The sequence below is a fragment of the Balaenoptera physalus genome, assembly GCF_965194825.1.
Source record: "Balaenoptera physalus genome assembly, chromosome: 15".
Classification (NCBI taxonomy): Eukaryota; Metazoa; Chordata; class Mammalia; order Artiodactyla; family Balaenopteridae; genus Balaenoptera; species Balaenoptera physalus.
The window spans coordinates 10,679,241-10,701,873 of NC_138894.1; the positions used below are offsets into that span (position 1 = coordinate 10,679,241).

At 39.3% G+C, this 22,633-nt stretch overlaps 1 protein-coding gene across 1 annotated transcript in view; it reads right to left on the reverse strand.

Annotated features, from left to right (window-relative positions):
* Positions 1-22,633, reverse strand: part of VWA3B (von Willebrand factor A domain containing 3B) — a 215,020-nt gene that overhangs the window by 30,322 nt on the left and 162,065 nt on the right. The window contains exons 20-22 of the mRNA XM_082427390.1: positions 21,393-21,511; positions 15,850-15,900; positions 5,488-5,692 (exon numbers count right to left, since the gene is read on the reverse strand). Of these exons, the coding sequence (XP_082283516.1) occupies positions 5,488-5,692; positions 15,850-15,900; positions 21,393-21,511 (375 nt within the window). The remainder of the gene's footprint in view (positions 1-5,487; positions 5,693-15,849; positions 15,901-21,392; positions 21,512-22,633) is intronic.

A 22,633-nucleotide genomic window follows, 5' to 3' on the forward strand; every position in this document is an offset into this window, starting at 1 on the left:
TCTTCAAAGCTAGAGACTCCACATTCCTTGCCAGTCTCAACTTGGAAAAGTAACCACGTGCAGCCAGCTGTGTAAGTACATTTCCAAGGCCTCTATTAGGGTTGTTTAGAGCTGCTTAGAATTTAACAAGATTTTCTGCCTCCGAGTTTTTCAAGGCAGCCAAGGTTGGGTGCAGAAAGCCCGTTGGATCTTTCTGAGCCTGGATTCTGTGGGATTTGCTCTGGAGAACAATCCTTATTTACTAAGGAAATGCTGCAGGACAACATAGCTGGAGCTGCCCTAGACCAAGCTCCCAGCGAAAATTAGGGAAGGTTAATTACAACTCAGATGCCCTTGGTGATTTCCACCATACTGCAGCTCTGAGGGCTCAGGACTGGCCAATGACGTTGGACTCTGCAATCATGGCAACAAGAGGGGTGCTGGTGAAGGGAGCTTTCAAGTGGAATTTACAATTTCAGAACTAAGATCTTTCATTATGTAGTCAGTAAGCCAAGCACCTGTCTCCAGGGATGCCACAAAACTAGTGGATTACAGAAATAGGGAGGGACAACTAATCATGTAATGTGCCCAGTATAAGGTGCTGGGCAGAGCAGGTGGGATAATGATTCTTGCTCTACGTCTGATCCTGGGGCCAGCAAGGGACTGCCAGTGAAAGCCTGAGTGGAAAAAGCAGGGCACATTCTAGCCAGACGCTGGCATGTATAGCCACTTCTCCCCACCTCTGATCCTCACCAACAGAAAAATCATGAAGCTGTCCCAAACTCAGGAACCAATGCGGCAGCTACTTTGGGTGCCAGCGTACTGCAGGGGAAAGTATCAGAGAGCCACAGACCTCCAGACTCCATAACATATTCTGGAGTGGATCAAATAGTGACCACTCCCTTCTGAACACACGTGGGCACTTCTGATTGGGTATCCCATTCCGACCAACTTTTATCACCTTTTGTTACTTGTTATCAATAAACTTTAGGGGGTCTTAATGAAAAACAGAAGGTTTCTTCCTCTCCAAATTACAGTCATTGATCAAAATCTTTGGCCTCTGCTAAAAAAATTTAAAGTGAGACTTTTTAAATATGAATCAATAAAAATGACTTGCATCTGTGATGGATTTTCACCGCAGGATCTCAAAAGGCCTTGCAATCTTGAACTTTGGTCCGAACCATTTTTCACGCTGAAGGACGAGACTTGTTAGCAGGTCGTGAAATCAACTCAACAGAGCATGATAAAAATGGAATAAAAATACCACACAATACATCACACATGGTAAGGAGAAGTACCGTTTTAAGAAAATAATACAGAAAATCTTCCATTGCAGAGGGCCATGCTGAGAGTGGAAAGAACTCTGTAGATGAGCTACCACCTATGAACCCCTCCCCGCCCATTCATTACCTATGGACTATTGTCCTGGGCACATGGGTGCTTTCCTGAACTGACAGTGGGGGCTTTGGTCACCCTATGTAGGGACAGGGCAGTAAAAGGACAGCCTTAGCCCCTGACCAAGAAAGGGGGCAGCAGTGGACTCATCAATACCATTACACAAACTCAATGTCTTCCTCACTCTGGCTCCCACATCAAGTTCCCTCCATTTTTTCTCCTTTGCTTTCTAGGAAGATCTTGAACAAAAAAGTCTGCACTTCCTGTATTTACTTTCTCCACTGCTCTCTACTTCTCCATCCGCTGCACACTGGCTTCCACTCCCAAAATGCCACCAAAATTGTTCTGGCTAAGATCACTAACGATCTCCCTCCTGAAAATCAAATGGTTTTCAGACATCATCCTGTATGACTTTCCTCAGTAATATTTTAACAATGGAAATAGCAATGACGGGCAAGGTGTGTTGAGGGCATTTCCTGTTGAGCATTTAGCGCGGCACACTGTACTGAGCATGTTATGCGCATTGTCTCACAACCATCTTGCAGGTGGCTACTGTGATTTTTCTAATTTAAGGATGAGGGATCTAGGCTTAGAGTGCCTAAGGAAGGTCCACATCTGGAAGTGCTGAGACTTGCATTCAGGTCTCTCTGACTCCAGACCCAGGGCTCTTGCCATGTCTCCTCCTCAGGCTCTGGCATCATAGCTCCCTACCCTGGGCTTTCTGCTCCTCTAGCTTTCCCGTCTTGGCCCTTTCCACAGTCTCCTCTTCCTTTCTCAGCACCTCAAATGACCTCCAAATCTATCTCTTTAACATGGACTTCTCTCCTAAGCTCCAAACACATGGCTGCCTATCGGCCTTTCTCGCCGGGATGCCCTGTGGACATCTAAGAATCAAGAGGACCTAAAGTGAGTTATCTTTCCCTGAAAATCCACTCTGCCTCTCATGGTACCTCTTCCTCTTGTTCTTTCATTCATATATTCATTCGAATACCTGGGAGTGCCTACAAGGTGCCAAGCAATACTCCAGCAACACTAGGAATACCTAGAACACAACGGACCAAGTCCCACCCTCATTCCAGTGGAGGAGACAGATGATGAACAAATACGTACATAATGTAAGGTGGTGAAACGTGCTGTGAAGAAAACAAAAATGTGGGAAGGGGTTAGAGAATGACAGGGTGTTTAGAGGGGCTGTCTCTCTGCGGAGCAGAGGTGACACGGATGTGGTGGTTAACCGTGCCTCTGTCTCCCAGTTGTCCAAGACGGGACGTTTGTGGGTATCCTCAACGTTGCCCTCTGGCTCACCCCACACATTCACTTTCCACCAACTGGTATCTCTTTCACCCATTCCCTCCCCAATGTACCGGCTTGACTCAAGGACTCAACACCTCTCAGTGGAGTCTGCACCTGGTTTTGGTCTTTCCCCCCTACATTAAGCCTCATCTTACTGCCAAAATAATCTTTCCAAGACACAAATCTGTTCATGTCCTCCACTTGCTGAAAATCCCTCGCTGGTATCCATTTCCTACAGGCTTGGTTCCTGATCCTAGGAGAGATTTCCAAGTTCCTTGTATTCTGGGGCCATCTTCCCTTTCCCGTCTTGTCTCCTGCCACGCCCCTGGTGAACATGCCATGTTCTTTCCACCTTCCTGCCTTTGCACAAACAGTTTCTCTCACTCAGAACATTTCTCACACTCCCCCCCTCAAATTCCTACACATCCTTCCAGACCAAATTCAATCATCCCCTCCATGAAGACTTCCTCAAACCCTCAGCCAGAATCGTTCGCTTTTTCCCATCTTCCAGTTGTTCTATGGCTATGCCTCTGTTGTCATATTTATAATACTCTGCTATAAGGATCTGGGTTTCATTCCTTCAATAAATATTTTTGCGTGTCCACTGTGTGCCAGGCATCATTCTCAGTGGATGTAGCTATGGATACAGCTACAAGTAAGGCCGGACAAGATCTCAGCTCTCACAGAGGTTATGTTCTATGCCAGTATGTCTCCTCCACTAGGCTGGGTCCATGTCTCCGTTGCTGTTAACAAACCCCTATTTTGTGTCCAATGTATAGTATCACCTTGGGAGGCCCCAAGGAAAGAGAGAAGATTGTGGCAGGCTGAGACCACCTGTGCCAAGGACAGAATCTGATCCATGGTAGGGAGTGAACAAATGTTTCTGGATGAAGAAATTGTGGAAATTATTTTAATTCCCACTCTGTGGACAAGGGAATAAAGAAATAGAGCAATTAATTCATATCCCATGAACAATGAGCTTTTGATTCCCACAAATTCAGGAGACTACACTACGTTCTGAAACACAAGAGGCTTCTTTTCACTCCATTAGCAACACTTCCCATTTTAACATTTAATATAAAGTATAGATAAAAGAATAATGCTTGCAAATTCTGCTGTTAGGCAGTAATGTCACCAGAGCTCAACATGTGAAAGTCCATCATTTAGAACCTATCTGTTCACCTCAAGCAGAATAAGAGTGGGACTTGGTCCATGTGTTTAGGTACCTCTAGTGCCTAGAATAGGGCTTGGTACCTCATAGGAACTCATACATATTTCAGTGAATAAATGAAAGAACAGAGAGGAAGAAGCATGAGGAAACGAAGAGCAGATTTCCAGGAAGAGGGAGTCAATTCATTTTCAGTCTTCTTGATTCTTGGTGTTTACAGGGCATCTACGTGAGGAAGGCCAATAGACAGCCATATGTTTGGGGTCATCAGATGCCTTGGGCGCCTTCCAAGGAAAGACTGAACAACTCTTTGAGGAGGTCACTTTGAATAAAAACAACCCCCCCCAATATATATAAATAAATAAAATAAATAAAAACAAATATAAGTAAAAATATGATAAAACTTTTGCACTCTGCACAAAAGAAATAGCTTTCTACACTGAAGGAAAAAAAGCCATTTGCAGGGGGAAAATAAAATTAAATAAAAATAAGCAAATAAAACACAAGAATCTAGAACAGCAAATACAGAATTTAAAACCAGGCAAAGCTGGTATCACTTAGCAAAGACTGAAATCAAAAAAGATGAATCTCAAAGGTCACTTCCTTGGATATATTTTAGACTATCATATGGTGAATATATGAAAATTATATAGAACTCAGTAAGATTCTGGATGAACTGTTCCAGGTTTACACACACCCTACTATAGTCAGGAAGAGGATATTACACAGGCAGCAAGTATTTAGAGCCCCCAAATGTTCATGTCCTTTGGTCCAAGAATCCCATACCTAAGAATTTATCCTAGCAAAATAGTTCAACTATATGCACTATAGAAGCATTAAAACATGATGTGAAAGAGAAGAAAATTGGAAAAAACCCTCAAATGTCCAACATCCAGTGAAGAGTTAAACAAATCAGGGTATTTACACATCATGGAATATTATGTAACCACAAAAAATATCAGTCTGATGATTCAGCAAAAACACAGAAAATATATGAGACAATGCTAAAGTGAAAGGCAGACCATAAAATGATTATGGACACTCTAACTGCAATTATGTGTAAAATTTATTCAAGGAAGAAAAACAATTAAAAGTAAATGATACAAAGTGGTAATAAATAATATGGCTGCCAGATAAATTTTCCTTGTAGAAGGTCTGTTTTACTAGTAATAATAATTGCAAACACTTATGGGGGGAGCTTTCAATACTAAGTACTTTAAATGCTCATTTTACTTCCATAACAAGCCTATGAGGCAGATACTATTAACACTCTTATTTTACAGATTAAAAAAAACCCCCTAAGGTTTAGAGAGACAGAGTCACTGGCCAAGATCACACAGGGATTAGGTGGCAGATCTGAGGCCGGACTTTGGTCTGGCTCATATCAAAGTCCAGGCTTTTAATCACTACATGATACTTCTGTTTAGCTTTATTTTTCAATTAAAGCATGTATTGTTTAAAAAATAAGGCCAGAGTAAAATCAAATGGCATTTCCTTTCTGTTGAAAGAAGTCCTGAGACCTTAAGTGGGTTGGCTGTAACTCCTAGAGATCAGTGCAGTGGGAGGTGGGAGAGAGGGCAGGCCAGCACAGGGATGGCAAGGGCTTGGGATAGGAGGGAGGGAGGGAATACAAACACCTCCACGGTACACACCTCTTCAAGCGCCCTGCTCACATGATTCTCCTTCTTGGCACCCTCCTGGAGCTCCATGGCCTGCTGCATGTACATTTTCCCAGCTAGGATTTCATTCTCCAGCACTGACAGCTCCTTCAATGAAATGGGCCAATTCAACCGTTCTAATGCCTTGTTTAAAGCTGCCTTGTTTTCTAAGTAACACATTGGTTTGTTTGCACCTAACCTAAAAAAAGAAGAAGAAGAAAGAGAAACATAAAGTGATCATAATAGAAAACATATGGAAAGATGGTTTTTCTGTAAACCCTCCCCTGAGAAACACCTGTCAAAGCAGATGTCAGGTGTCAGTTGACAGAATCACAGCCATGCCTTCTGGCCCGTTAGGGCTTTGGTAGTTTATGCAAGTTAGAAACAATCATCTCCGAGTCATGGTAGACACTTTTCCCCATTACCTAATTTGATGATCTGATTTTATAGAAGTTTGATACACATAAGTTATTTTTTCAACAATTTTTTCAGCGTATTTGGAACCCATTCCTTTCTCCCTAGGTCTAACATTTGGCAGAACCAACAGTGAGTTTCAAAGAAATTTCACACAACTATGCCTAGCAGTGACTCTGGAAAACAAAGGAAACACTAAACCCAAATATTTGTCTCAGTGCAGTAATTCTCCTATTAGCTCATTTTATCTATTTTTATCTTCTCTCCTCTTATAAGCCTAAATAGGCCTAAACTTTCTGCGTTCACTGTTTTGGTACACAAAGAACAGAAGCCAAACTTTCTATCAGCTGATGAACAAGCTGTGTGATTCCAGGGGAACCCAATGGGGTGTGGAGGTCCCAAGTCCTGGATTCTGTTTCCAGTCCCAGTACTTCTGAGTCAGATACTCATGGAAGAGGGTACAGGGATTGATTGATTTAGGGACATGGGGGAGGAAAAACATTTCATAATTGTCATTCTCTTCTTGCTGAAAATGTCATGGCATTTTTTAGATGTTGGGTGTTGGAAGAGCACACTGTTAAACCAGTACAGTCACAGGACTCAATCCACAAACAAACTTGTCAACAGAAGACAGCAAAAATTCTTATTAAAAAATCTAAATTGGTGTGATGTCAGCAAAATGGTGAAATGAGAAACCCCAGGCCCTCATTCCCCCACAAAGATGCTGACTTAACCATACAAAGACCAAACTGCCTTTGTGAGAATTCTAGAAACCAGTTAAAATGTACCAGCCCTCCAGGAGCACAAAGCCAAGAAGAGTAGGCATTGAAGCGAGTAGGAAAATGTGTTGCATTTTGTCTGGCCAAGCCCCTCCCCTTCCCTGCCACACTGCAGAGCAACTGGGAGAAAACTCCTATTCAACATGTATCCAACATTTTGGTCTTTTGTAGGGCTGCCTGAGAGACTGGCTTCTGTCTCACTTGACTCAGAATGTTGATAAAAATGGCAGTATACTTTGGATGCCAGGTTGGGGCAGCTGAGAACAAAGGCAAATTTCATGGGTGGTTACAGCACCAGAGATACTGCAGTACCAAAGACAGACACCAGGGAGAGCAAGAGATTACGGGTTCCTGAGAAAAAAACGGGCAAAACCTCCTCAACCGGGAAATGACATGCACAAGCCTAGAGAAGACATATCCCCAGAAAAGGTGTGAGAGGGTCCCAGAATCTCTAGCCAGAATGATTGGTAAAGGTCTTCCCCTGTAAGAAGCCATCTGTAAAGACTGGGAGAAATGTTTGTTTTATCAAATGCCCAAATATTGCCTAAAGATACTAAGGCTTACAAAGAAACAGAGAAAGATGGCCCAATCAAAGGAACAAAATAATCTCCAGAAATCTACCCTAAAGAAAGGAGATCTATGAATTACCTGACAAACAATTGAAAATAACTGTCTTAAAAATGCTCAATGAGCTCAAGGAGAATACAGACAACTAAATGAAATCAGGAAAATGATGCATGAACAAAATGAGAATATCAACAGATATAGAGACTATAAAAAGAACCAAACAGAAATTGTGGATCTGAAGAATACAATAAATGAGCAAAATGGATGGCTAGTGGGAAGCTGCTGCATTGCACAGGGAGATCTGCTTGGTACTTTGTGACGACCTAATGGTGTTGGATAGGGAGAGTGGGAGGGAGGCTCAAGAGGGGATACGGGGATATATGTATACATATAGCTGATTCACTTTGTTGTACAGCAGAAACTAACACAACATTGTAAAGCAATTATACTCCAATAAAGATATATATATAAAAAGAATACAATAACTGAAAAATTCACTAGAGAGCTTCAAAAGCTCTTCGTCAATCAGAAGAAATAAATAAGCAAATTATGACTATTTAAAGTCATAAGTTGTCACAAGGACAAAGAAGGACATTATATAATGGTAAAAGGGTCTATCCACCAGGAAGATATGACAATCATAGATATATATGCACCTAATTTCAGAGTTCCCAAATATAGAAGCAAACATTAACAGAATTGAAGGGAGAAATAGAAGGAAACACTATAAAAGGAGGAGATTTCAATTTTCATTTTCAATAATGGATAGACCACCAAACAGAAGACCAATAAAGAAACAGAGGACTTGAAAAACACTGTAGATTAATTAGACCTAACAGATTAGACCTAACAGACATATACAGAACACATCACCAGCCAACAGCAGAATACATATTCTTCTTAAGTGCACATGGAACATCCTCTCCAGGATAAACCACATGTAAGAACACAAGTATTAAAAGTTTTTAAGATTAAATCATATAAAGTATAATCTCCAATAACAATGGAATAAAACTAGAAATCAGTAGCAGAAGGAAAACTGGAAAATACACAAATATGTGGAAATTAAACAATCCACTCTTAAACAACCAATGGGTCAAAGAAGAAATCATAAGGGAGATTATAAAATATCTTGAGATATTTTAAAATAAAAATACAGTATATCAAAATATCTAAGATACAGCAAAAGCAGTCATAAGAGGGAAATTTATAGTGCTAAATATTTACATTAAAAAAGAGGAAAAATCTCAAATCAACAACTTAACTTTACACCTAAAGGAACTGGGAAAATGGAGAATAAACTAAACCCAAGTTAGCAGAAAGAAGGAAATAAAGATTAGAGCAGAAATAAGTGAAATAGAGTATAGAAAAACAATAGAAAAAAATCTATGAAACTAAGAGTTAGATTCTGGAAAGAACAACAAAAATGACAAATGCTTATTAGCTAGATTAAGAGGAAAAAAGAGAAGATTCAAATAACTAGAATCAGAAAGGAAAGAGCGAACATTACAACTGTTGTCACAGAAATAAAAAGGATCATAAAAGACTACTATGATCCATGATACACCAACAAAATGGATAATCTAGAAGAAATGGATAAATTCCTATAAAATTATAACCAACTAAGACTGAGTCAGGAAGAAATAAAAAATCTGAACAGACCTATAACTAGTAAGGAGACTGAATCAGTAAGCAAATAATTTCCAACAAGCATGAGCTCAGCACTATGTAGCTTCCATGGAGAGTGCTACCACACATTCAAAGAAGAACTAACACCAATCCTCCTCAAATACTTCCAAGTATTTTGGAAATACTTCCAAATATTTAATATTTAAGAAGAGGGAACATTTTGAAACTCATTCTATGATGCCAGCATTACCCTGATACCAAAGCCAGACAAAGATACTACAAGAAAACTACAGCCCAATATTCCTTGTGAACATTGATTCAAAAATCCTCAACACGATACTAGCAAACCAAATTCAACAGCATATTATGAAAGGATTATACACCATGAAGAGTGAGATTTTATTCCTGGAATGCAACATACAAAAATGAATCAATATAATACATCACAGTAACAGAATGAAGGAAAAAAACCACTTGATCATCTCAATTGATACAGCAAAATCATGACGAAATTCAACACTCTTTCGTGATTAAAAAATCAAACACTCAACAAACTAGGAATAGAAGGAAACTATCTCAATATAATAAAGGCCTCATAACTTACTCAAACCTTGCTTTAGATAGTGAGGAGGGAAGTGATGTCACGAAAGATGGTGGAGTAGAGAAATCAAGGAATTTGTCTTTTCACCAAAACAACTATGGATAGAATTAGCGATTTTGGAATTCTGGAATCTAGTTGAATACTTACAGTATCCAGGCGAATGCTTGATGAAGAGAGAGGCTTGCATTTAGGGAAATCTCTGTCAGGTCACTGGCTGACCACAGAGATGAAACAATACTTCAGTGAACACACATGACAAGGAATATAGTCTTTGCAAAAATAGTGTGGAAAGACACTAAAGAGACAACTGCAGCCTTCATCAGGCAACAATAGAAATTTCTGGGGAGGGTAGAGAATCTAATTTCCAGAGTTACTACGTTACAATGTCCAAAATGTTCAGTTCTCAATAAAAAATTACAAAGAATACAAAGAAACATGGAAGTATATAACCCATTCACATGGAAAAAAGGCAACTGACAGATGAAGTCCAGACACTGGATTTGGTAGAGAAAGACTTTAAAATAACTGTCTTAAATATGCTCAAAGAGGTGAAGGGAACCATGGACAAAGAACTAAATGAAATCCTCAGAATGATATATGAGCAACTAGACAATATCAATAAAGAGAAATTATGAAAATGAACCAAACAGAAATTCTAGAGCTGAAAAGTACTATAGGTGAAATGAAAAATTCATTAGAGGGTTTTAACAGTAGATTTGAGCAGGCAGGAGAAAGAATCAGCAAACTTGCAGATAGATCAAATGAGATTACATAATCTCTGGAGCAGAAAGAATACAAGAATGAAGAAGAGTCTAAAGGACATATGGGATTCTATCAAGCTTAACAACATATGCATTATGAGAGTGCCAAAAGGAAATGAGAGAGAAAAGGGTGAAAATATTAGGCAAAAATGAAATAATGGCCAAAAACTCTCCAAATTTGATGGAAGACATACATCTACACAATCCAAGAGGCACAGTGAATGAAAAGCAGAATACACTCAAAGAGAGCTATACCAAGACACTATACTACAATCAAACTGTTGAAAGACAAAGACAAACAGAGAATCTTGAAAGGAACAAAAGTGGCTCATGAACAAGAAATCCTTAATAAGATCAACAGCTGATTTCTTATCAGAAACCATGAAGTCCAGAAGGCAGCGATAGGGTTTGTTTGTTTATTTATTTATTTATTTAGGCCGCACCGCATGGCATATGGGATCTTAGTTCCCTGAACAGGGATCGAACCCATGCCCCCTGCACTGGAAGTGCAGAGTCTTAACCACTGGACCACCAGAGAAGTCCCATTGATATGGTATATTTAGAATGCTGAGAGGAAAACACTATCAAGCAAGGATTCTATATCTGGCAAAACTATCCTTCACAAATGAAGGAGAAATTAACACATTTGTTAACACATAACAAAAGCCAAGGGTGTTTGTTGCTAGTAGGGCTTCCCCATACAGGAAATGCTAAAGAGAGCTCTTCAGGATGAAATAAAAGGACGCTGGAAGACAAGTTACACTGGCCATATGAAGAAATAAAGATGACTGGCATAGATGACTACATAAGTAAATATAAAAGCTAATATTCTTGTATTTTTGGTATGTAACTCCTCTTTTGTTTCCTATATTATTTAAAAGACAAATGCAGAAAACAATGATTATAAACGGACACAGAATGTAAAAGATGTAATTTGTGACAATAACAATATAAACAGGGGATGGAGCTGGATAGAAACAGAGATAATGTACAGTATTGAAAATAAGTTGATATCAATTCAAACTACTTTGTTATAAATTTAGGATGTTAACTGTAATCTCCGTGTAATCATTAAGAAAATAATGAAAAACTGCAAAAAAGGAAATGAAGAGGGATCATAATGATACATTAGAAAAAAAATCAAATACAAAAGAAGGCGATATTGGAGGAATTGAGAAACAAAATAGACAAGACATATACAAAACAAATAGCACAATGACAGAAGTAAGTCCTTCATTATCAGTAGTTACTGTAAATGTAAATGGATTAAACTCACCAGTTAAAAGACAGAGATAGGCAGAATGGATTAAAAAAACCGTGATCCAACTATATGCTACTATAAAGAGACCCACTTTAGACTTAAAGACACAAATAGGTTGAACGTGATAAAATGAAAAAAGATATTCCATGCAAATAATAACCAAAAGAGAGCTGGAATGATTATACTCATATCAGATAAAATAGATTTTAAGTCATACACTTTTACAAGAGAAAAAGAAGGACATTATTTATATTAATAAAAATGTCAAATCATCAAGAAGACATAACAACTGTAAATACATATGCATCTATCAACAGAGCCCAAAAGTATATGAAGCAAACACTGACAAAATCGAAGGAAGATACAGACAGTTGTACAAAAAGGAGACTTCAATATCCTACTTTCAATAACAGAACAACCAGACAGAAGATCACAAAGGAAACAGAGAACTAGAAAACACTATAAAACAACTAGATTTATATATAGAACACCTCACCCAACAACAGTAGAGTAAGTATTCTTAAATGCACATGCAACATTCTCCAGGACAGACCATATGTTAGGTTGTAAGGCAATTCTCAAAATATTTTAAAGATCAAATCATATAGAGTACCTTTTCCAGAACAGTGGAATGAAGCTAGAAATAATAACAGAGATAAAACTGGAAAATTGGAAGTAATACGTACAAATTTAAACACCACACTCTTAAACAACCAATGGGTCAAAGAAGAAATCACTATTAGAAATTGGAAATTAGAAAATACGTTGAGATAAATAAAAATGAAAACACAATATATAAAAACATGTGGGATGCAGCAAAGCCAATGGTCAGAGGGAAATTTCTGGCTGTAAATGTCTAGTAAAAAGGAAGAAACATCTCAAATCAACAACCTAGGTGTACACCTTAAGGAACAAGAAAAAGAAGAGAAAACTAAATCCAAAGCCAGCAGAAGGAAGGAAATATGAAAGAGCAGAGATGATAAACAAAAGAGAGAATAGAAAAATAACAGAATCAACAAAATGAAAAGTTAGTTTCTGACAATATCAACAAAATTGGCAAAGTTTTAGCTAGGCTGACCAGAAGGAGAAAAGACAGAACTACTAAAATCAGAAACAAAAGCAAGGACATTACTATTGATCTTACAAAAATTAAAAGGATTATAGAGAATAATATGAACAACTGTATGTTTTCAAATTAGATAATCTATACAAATGGACAAATTCCTAGAAACACACAAATTACCAAAACTGACTTCACACAAAATAGACAATCTCAACAGCCTATAATAAAGACATTGAATCAGTAATCAAAAAATTCCCCAACAAAGAAAAGTACAGGACCAAAAGGCCTCACTGATGAATTCTACCAAACATAAAAAGATCAATTAACATCAACCCTATTCAATCCCAAAAAAACAGAAGAGAGGAGTCACTTCCGAATACCTTATATGAGGACAAGATTCATCTGATACCAATGCCAGACAAAGATGCTAAAGAGAAGAAAACTACATGACCATTTCTGCTTATGAATATAGAACTAAACAGCCTCACCATATTACTAGCAAAACAAATCCAATAGACCATTAAAAGGATTATACATCATGACTAAGTGGGATTTATCCCAAGAATGCAAGGGTGGTTCAACCTAAGAAAATCAATTGATTTAATACACTACATCAATAGAACAGAGGAAAAAAATACCCACATGATCATCTCAATAGATGCAGGAAAAGCATTTGACAAAATTCAACAAACACACTTTCATGATAAAAACAAGCAACTTGGAATACAAGAGAACTTCCTTATCATGATAAAGGGCATTTATGAAAAATCCACAACTAACATCCTGCTCAATGATAAAAGACTGAAAGTTTTCTCCCTGTGATCAGGAACAAGACAAGAATGCCTTCTTTCACCACTGCTATTCAATATTATACTGGAATTCTCAAATCAATTAAGCAAGAGAAAGAAATAAAAGACATACAAGTTGGAAAAAAGTAAAATTATCTCTGTTTGTAGATGACATATTTCTATACATAGAATATTCCATAGATTCCCCCCACTGCAAAACTACCAGAACTAATAAAGTCAGCAAAGTTGTAAGATCAACACACAAAAATAAGTTGTATTTCTACATACTAGCAATACTAGTTATATTTCTATATGCTGGAAATAAAATTAAGAAAACAATTCCATTTACAATAGTATCCAAAAGAATAAAATAATATAAAGGTAAAAGACTTGTACACTGAAGACTACAAAATATTGCTGAAGAAAACTGAAGACTTAAATAAATGGAGATACCCCAAAGTGACCTACAGATTTAGTGTAATCCCTATCAAAATTCCAATGGTTTTTTTGCAGAAATGAAAAAACTAATCCTTAAATTCATATGGAACTTCAATGGGCCACAAATAACAAAACAATTTTGAAATAGAAGAACAAAGTTAGGAGACTTTCACTTCCCAATTTCAAAACTCACTACAAAACTACAGTTGTCAGAAGAGTGTGGTACTGGTATAAAAATAAGCATATAGACCAATGGAATAGAAAGAGAGTTCAGAAATAAATGCAAATATATATGGTTATTGGTTTTTGACAAGTATGCCAAGACTGTTCAATATAGTCTCTTAAAAAAATGGTACTAGAAAATAGTCTCTTATACAAATGTTACTAGAAAAAAATGGGTATCTTCATGCAAAAAAAAGAAGTTGAACCCCTACCTCACTCCATATACAAAAATTCACTCAGGATGGATCAATGACCTAAATGTAACAGCTAAAACCATAAAAGTATTAGAAGAAAACACAGTGGTAAATCTTCATGACTTCATATTTGGCAATAGATTCTTAGATTTGACACCAAAATCATGAGCAATGAAAGGAAAAATAGATAAATTGACTTCCTAGAAATTAAAAACTTTTGGGCAAAAAAAGGACATTATCAAGAATGTGAAAAGACAATCTATAGAATGGGAGAAAATATTGGCAAATCATATATCTGATAAGGTTTGATATCTAGAACTCTTACAACTCAACAACAAAATACAAACTACTCAATTTACAAATGGGCAAAAGACCTGAATAGATATTTCTCTGAAGAAGATGTACACATGACCAACAAGCACACAAAAGAATGTTCAACAATATTGATCATTAAGGAAATGCAAGTGAAAACCACAGTGAGATATTACTTCACACCCACTAGGATGACTTCAGTCTTTTATTTTTATTTATTTATATAAATTTATTTATTTATTTATTTATTTATTGGCTGCATTGGGTCTTCATTGCTGCACGCAGGCTTTCTTTAGTTGTGGTGAGTGGGGGCTACTCTTGGTTGCGGTGCGTGGGCTTCTCATTGCGGTGGCTTCTCTTATTGTGGAGCGTGGGCTCTAGGTGCATGGGCTTCAGTAGTTGTGGCATATGGGCTCAGTAGTTGTGGCTCACGGGCTGTAGAGCACAGGCTCAGTAGTTGTAGCGCACAGGCTTAGCTGCTCCGCTAAGGGGATCTTCTCGGACCAGGGCTCGAACCCGTGTTCCCTGCATTGGCAGGCGGTTTCTTAACCACTGCGCCACCAGGAAAGCTCGACTTCAGTTTTTTAAAACAAGAAAAATAACAAGTGTCGGCAACAATGTGGAGAAACAAGAACCCTCATACATTGCTGTATGTATGAGGTGGGAATGTAAAAAGATGCAGTTGCGGAAAGTAAATAAAAAGTTTGGCAGTTCCTCAAAAAGTTAAACACAGAATTACTCTGTGACCCCGAATATCCACGGCTAGGTATGTACTCAAGAGAAATGAGAACACATGTCCACACAGAAACTTCTACGCATTTTGCAGCATTGTTCATAAAAGCCCCAAAGTAGACACAACCCAAATGTCCATCAATGGGAGAATGGATAAACAAACTGTGGTATATACATACAATGGATCATTACTCAGGCATAACAAGGAAGGAAATACTACATATGCTTACAACTTGGAGGCACCTTGAAAACATTAAATTTTTACATTAACTAAGTAAAAGAAGCCAGACACAAAAGGTCACATGATATATGATTCCCTTCATATGATATATCCAGAATATGCAGATTCACAGAGACAGAAAGCAGATTGGTGGTTACCAGAGGGGGAGAGAGGAATGGGGAAGGATTACTTAATGGGTGCAAGGTGTTTTCTGAGATGATAAAGTTTTGAAACTAGAGGGAGGTGGTGGTTTGCACACCATTTTGAATAACTTAAATACCACTGAATTGTACATTTAAAAACTGTTAATTGTAGGTTACGTGAATTTCACCAAAATTTAAAAAATTTTTGAAAAGTGAGAAGAAACTGACTTACTTTTTTTTTTCCTCTTGAGATAATGCTTGCCAAACAATTTTATTCAGGCGCCTGTTTAAAAAAAAATCAACAATAGTTATTTAGTAGCAATAGTTCATTTTGTTCATGACAAAAAGCTGACCCCGCGCAGGGAGATCCCACGCCACGCAGCACCACCACCGCTGGACCATGTCATTGCCACTCGCTCAAAGAGATTGGATGTGAGTGTCTCCCATCCTCAGCATCACTGCGGAAGCCTCATGGCTTTGTGGCAATCATGCTAAATATTAAAGGAGGGCACAGCTCTCAGCTGGATCAGGTAAAACCTGGGCTGAGAAAAGGCAGCAAACAAACTGGTACTCATTATCTCTGCATGAAGATATTTCTAAACACCCACTGCTTTTCTTCATAAGGAAAAATATGTGTGCCCTTAGCCTGCCTTCTGTAGACATTCTTCTGTCTGGATTCTCAGAGCAAAAAAAAAAAAGGTTAATAGGGTCATAAATAAGAGGATTGGGACACACTTTAGAGATCAACCAGCCTGATCTCCTTGTTTTCCAAATGCAGCCGCTGAGAGGGGCAGACAGATGAAGCGCCTTACTTATCCAGCACCGAGAGTTGGTGGGGCTGAGACTAAAGCTCACCGAACGCGTTCGCAGAGAGATGCTGGCAACCCAGGAAGAAAGGAGGAAGTTGGAGCCAGTGCTTTCTATCAGGTAGTTACAGCTCCTTTTCTTGTTACCAATCAGTGGTGCTTTTTCCAGAGCTTCCAGCCCAGTTCTGTAGTGCTACATCATCACCCAAATCAGGCTTACTAGGGCACAGGGCACAGAACACTGGCTCCACAGGTTGTGAGCTGGTGTTCCATGAAGCAAAATAGCTTCAATAAAATGGGGTGGGAGAATACAGCCTCTCCCCAGGAGGCATGCTTCTAATCCTTGGACCCAGCGTCCGTGGCACAGGGCTCTGGGAGCACACTTTGGGTGGTGTTATCCTGCCCTGATCTCCCATCACAGGCCTGGTGAGATCATGGAAAGGGGGTCTGGCACGGTGGTGAAAAGCACAGACCCTGGAGCCAGACTGCCTGGGTCCAAAGCTCAGCTAGCTCCTCCTCTTATTAGCTGGGAGACTTTGGGCCAGTAGCCAACTTTTCTGTAGAAAGGGGGTAATCACAGTACCTCCCTCCCTGTGCTGCAGTGCAGACTCAATGAGCAAGTTATGTGCACCGCACACAGAACTGTGTCTGACACAGGTAAATGCTCTGTAAGTGACAGAAAGAGTCAGGAAGTGGGAAACAAGCCAGCTCTGCTCCTGTGTCTCTTGATGTTTTTGGTTCTTTGGGGCCTATTTGGAAATGGTTTTCTTTAATGATGTGGTTGATGAAACAATGATCAGGGCTTCTAAGGCTTGTGTGCATTTCTGGGGAAAAAACAAAACAAAACAAAACTGTAAATCCTTTTAAGTCTAAACCTTGTGCAGGCAGTAGAGTAGGGAGGCTGGGAGTGTGACGAGGGCTTGGGAGCTACGTGGGTCTGGGTTCAAATCTCAGCATCTCCACTTTGCCGCTGTGTGAAGCTGTTACATAACTTTTTGAAACAGTTTTCTTATTGATAAAACAAAGATAACACCACCTACCCTTGGAGTTGCGAGCTGTATGTATAAAGTGACCAGGAATAACTAAGGCTCATTCCCTCCAGCTTCTGAAGGAGGGTGAGGCTTAGACACTCAGAAACAGTTGGTGAATGTGGGTCCAATTAGCTAGGACATGTCTCTAATTTTAATTCGGTTCTTCAGAAAATATTTTTCCAAGAGGGTATTTTCATAGCCTCTACTATTCCTCTGTTTTCCGCCTTCACTGAACTATTTCAAAGCACACAGGGCAGAAAAAGCGAGTGGGTGTGAGCTGAGGGCAACAGAGAGTGTGCGAATCCCGGCTCCACTGTCCTGGAAGGCAACCGTGGGAAAGCCTCTAAGCGTGCGGGACGAGGGCAGTCCTTGTGGGATGCTGGGATTTGACAAACCACAGTTTTCCTCTTTGTTTTAGGAGACTGAAATTTGGTTGAGCGTAGCGTTTACTAGCTTTCTCTACCTCTAGTTTGCAAATCTACTTGTACCGAGTGGCTCATTTGCAAAGCAACTTGTAACTAATGACACTTCAGAAGTCTAGTCAGCAGCCCAAGCAAATCGATGGTAAGCAGAGGTTACTATGCCTGGTCCCTGAGCCAGAACTGATGCTTCTCCTGTGGATCTGAGGGCTGAGACCTTGACCTTAGAGTCACAACACAAGCTGTGGAAAAATCACCCCAGAATCCAGCCAGCCCTGGTAATCCTCACTCAGAGCTTATGCTCAGACACACAAAGCCAAAACTGCTTCCGCAATTCTTAAAACATTGAACGAGAAGGACTCCTACACATGGGCACTAAGTGTGATCAAAATAGCTTGTTTATGTCACTATTTTGGCCAGAGGACTGTAAGCTTCCCACTCATTTGGTCACCCCTAACCATACGAACTTAGGGTTCTATCTGGCTTACTTGTGGTGGTAAGTTTTAGAAACGTTTTATTGGGGATGAGATGGGGATAAATTAAGTTTCATTAATTACTTTTCATCTTTTCATATTCTGCATATCTTTAGAAAGATGAAGCAAGATGGAAAAGGGAACTGACATTTATGCCAGCAAAATTCTTTTTTTTTTTTTAAATAATTATGCTTTTTTTTTTAAACCATCTTAATATGGTTTTTTTTTAAAGGCACAGGCTTTTTTTTTTTTTTTTAAAGATTTACTTATTGATTGATTGACTATGTTGGGTCTTCGTTTCTGTGCTAGGGCTTTCTCTAGTTGCGGCAAGCGGGGGCCACTCTTCATCGCAGTGCGCGGGCCTCTCACTATCGTGGCCTCTCTTGTTGCGGAGCACAGGCTCCAGACGCGCAGGCTCAGTAGTTGTGGCTCACGGGCCTAGTTGCTCCGTGGCATGTGGGATCTTCCCAGACCAGGGCTCGAACCCGTGTCCCCTGCATTAGCAGGCAGATTCTCAACCACTGCGCCACCAGGGAAGCCCAATGCCAGCAAAATTCTTAAATACTATTGAATACAAAAGATCAGGAAGCTTTGTTCTGTATAATATTAATGTTAATATGATTAAATAACAATATTAAATAAATCATTTAAAATAAACATCAAGTTATTAATACCAAATAATTAATACTAATGCAATCAATAATATCAAATATTAATCATATTAAAATAAATGTTAATGATCATATTTAAATTCATATCATTTTAATAAACAATATAGTATAATATTCCTCTAAGGGTACTAAAAGGCTTTTCCGATTCACTCACTGGGAAGTAAGAACTGGAACAAATCACTACTATGTCTGTATTTTGGTTTTGCCATTAATGAAGGACTCTCTTCTGCCTGGGAAGGAAGGGTCCCTGTCCTTCTGGAAACTCTCGGGAAAGGGTCAGCTCAGTGGGAAGAGCTGTGTAACCCTTCCATTCCATGTATTTATGGTTATTTTAGCATCAGCAGATATAGGGAATGAAAGAGGGAAATAATTAACATTAGTTGCTCTTTATATATAATTTACATAACTCTCACAACTGCCCTGTGAGCCAGCTCTTGCAAATGAAGCTCACAAGTGTCATATGACCTGTCAAGTAGCTGTCAGAGCCAAGAATGAAACCCCTGAGCTATCTGACCTCAAAGCCCCAGCTCATGGCCTTGCATCAGGCTTTCACAGACCAGGTAATTACTGCACTCAAATATTTGAATGAGTCAAGCAAATTAAATTACAATATGAATGATATTATTATATTTCCTTTTGAATAACTGAATTGGATCAATTTTAATATGTAAACTTGAATTAGATCAAATTCAAATTAAATTCCAACAGTCAAATATATATATATATATATATATATATATATATATATATATATAGTGACACCTGCTAGGAAGAGGAGACCAGGGGGAAAGCAAGCAGCCCAGCCCCTGCCTTCGGGGGCTGACATCCTCATGGGGAAGGGACAGGCCTGTACAGAAGCTGTGAGTGCTCCGAGGGCCACACGCAAGGTGGGTGGTGCAGAGTCATTGGGGAAAGGCCTCTCTGGGGAGGGCCATTGGCGCTGAGGCAAGAAGGGAAGAAAGAGGACAGCTGGTGGGAGGGGGCAGGAAGAGGGGCAGTGGAGCTTCAAGGCAAGGGAAGGACTGCCTGGTGCAGGGGTGGGGAGGCGGAGAAGAGGGCCAGAACCAGTAAGAGGGTACCTACAGAGCAAAGTCTCAGGCCCACAGGGCAGGGCGAGCCTTGGCAGAGTTCAGCCTGCCTTTGAGAGAAACAAAGGGCCCACAAAGACTCAGAGAAGTCCTGAGAAGCCCGTGGAGGCAGCTGCAGGAGCCCATGCGACACAGCCTCAGCTCTCAGGCAAGGGCAGTGGAGGAGGCTCAAGTGTAAGGAGATTTGGAGAGGACTGTGATGGGCGTGGGGCAGAAAGGCCAGCCTCTGCGCTGGGTCGTGCACTCCAGGCAACACAAGTCAGGCTTTATACTTTTTTTTGAACACACACTAGACACACTGCAAAATGACAGCAGATCAGTAAATGCTGGCCTGGGCCCCGTCGTTCACTTTGGCGTACTTTATTACCTTTTTCCCAACCACATGGTGGTAAATGAAAACCCAATTGCACAGCTTCCAGAACCAAGAATAGGCTTGCCTGGAGGAGCTGGGTAGCTCAAAGTTTAATTAAGCGTGTGCACCAAGGACTAATTAAGTGCTGAGGGGCAGGGTGCGGAGGTGATTAGAGAGCTGGGAGTGGGTGAGATTCTAGCCCCAGAGCTGTGTTCTCCACCAACACTCTGAGGCGGGCTCCCGGGTCAGGCCAGAAGGAGCCAGGCCCCAGGAAGGGGCTGGGATTCAAGGACCCTGGGTCTCCTTCCCACCTGGGTCTCCTTCTCCAGCCTGGCAGTTGCCTGGCAAACCCTGGGTTATTTGCCCTTGGGAAAAAAGGCCCCCTAACTCAGTACTAACACAGTGGCTATTTAAGAGTACAGTTTTCACTGTAGTCAACTTGGTCATCTTCTTGATTTTGATATAAAAATTGTTTAAATAAATTATCTCATTATTGTGGCGTTTTATTTCTTTATTGTGGTATGGTGTCACTTTACAGAATGTTAGATGCTAAAATGGTCCAATTCACTCTGCTAAAAGGAAAGCTTTAAAGAGTTCATGGAAACATGAGATTTCTACAGAGTTTGGAAAGGGAAGATGGTTTCTTGAAAACCCTGTTGGACATACTCAGGTAAAGTATTGGGTTGGCCAAAAAGTTTGCTCGGGTTTTTCTGTAACATCTTAGGGAAAAACTCGAACGAACTTTTTGGCCAACCCAGTACTTAACGCAATGCTGGCACAGAGGGAGCCCCTTATGTTAGCTGCTGCTGCTGTTAATATTCCTTATGGACCATTGTTAAATAGCTGCGCCAGATGAAAAATTTAAGCTAAAAGAAGGGAAAACAAGCCAAAACAAATTCCACATCCATTACAGAATAGCCAGGTGTAATACTCACTTTTCATAGGACTTAATTGCCTGTTCCACTTTTTGCTTGTAGATATTGAGCTTCACTCCTTGGGGGTTAACTAAAGTCATCTTATTTGTGTCATTGCACACATGTGCCAGAGGGAACACCTATATGCCAATGCCAAAGGAAAGGGTCACTTGATAAGTTAACACGTGCCTTCAAAAATGGATCTAATGGCTGTGCAGTATGTTTTTCTGACTATAAAATCAATACATTATATTTGTAGAGAAATGAGAAAATACAGAAAATTAAAAAAATAAGAATCAGAGATATCACTGCTAACTTTTTCCTTCCAATTTTTAAAACTATATATTTTAAAAATACCACCCCCCCCAAAAAAAAACCTGTGTCAGGAAACTCAAATCAGAATCAAGTGTTATCTTAATAAGCCTCTGTCAAATTGAAGGGCATAGGCGATAAGAAATAGAATCCCATTGTTGCTACTTTGTAAATTACTAGTTGGGTTAAACATCTTTCTCACATATTTATTTTAAATTTGATTTTCTCTTAAGAATATCTGATTATAGTTAATATCTTTTGACCATTTTCTTTATCAATTTATAAGAGATCTTTATACATGTCAAATAAAGAAGGCTTAGTGATCAGTGAAACCACTTTCTGTAAGAACAGCAGAGAACCAGAAAGAGAGGGCATCTTTTTGAGTTCTTTCTGTCTGTGTCTGATGCTTGCTTCTGGGTTTGGGGCTGCCTCTGATTCCATGCTATCTTAACAGTACCTGTAATATTTTACACTTACCTGTTTGCATATTACTTTGTTTCATTCACTGCTGTATTCCTATCACCTAGAACAGTGCCTGGCCCTCAACAAATATCTATTGATAAATGAATAAATGTATGTTTGCAAAAAGGCTTATTCCATATCTTAATATTTACATAAAAAGAAAAAGTCTAATGGGAGAATACAAGGTCTAACAGTGTTTCAATACTGTGTATGATTCCAACCACGAGGAGCATGTAGGCATTTTAGAAATGTGGGGAATCAAAGCAACTATACACCAATAAAAATTAATTTAAAAAAAACCAATTAATCATAATAAGATGAAAGAAAGCTTTGGCCTTGACAACAGGGACCTGTGATATTTACTTTCAGAATATTTTCTATCAGTAATTTCAATAAATTGATATGTTAATTTAAAAAAATGTGGGAATCACTTTTAAGAAGTAAATTTGTACTTCCAATCCAGATGATACAGAGTTCATGTTTTATGT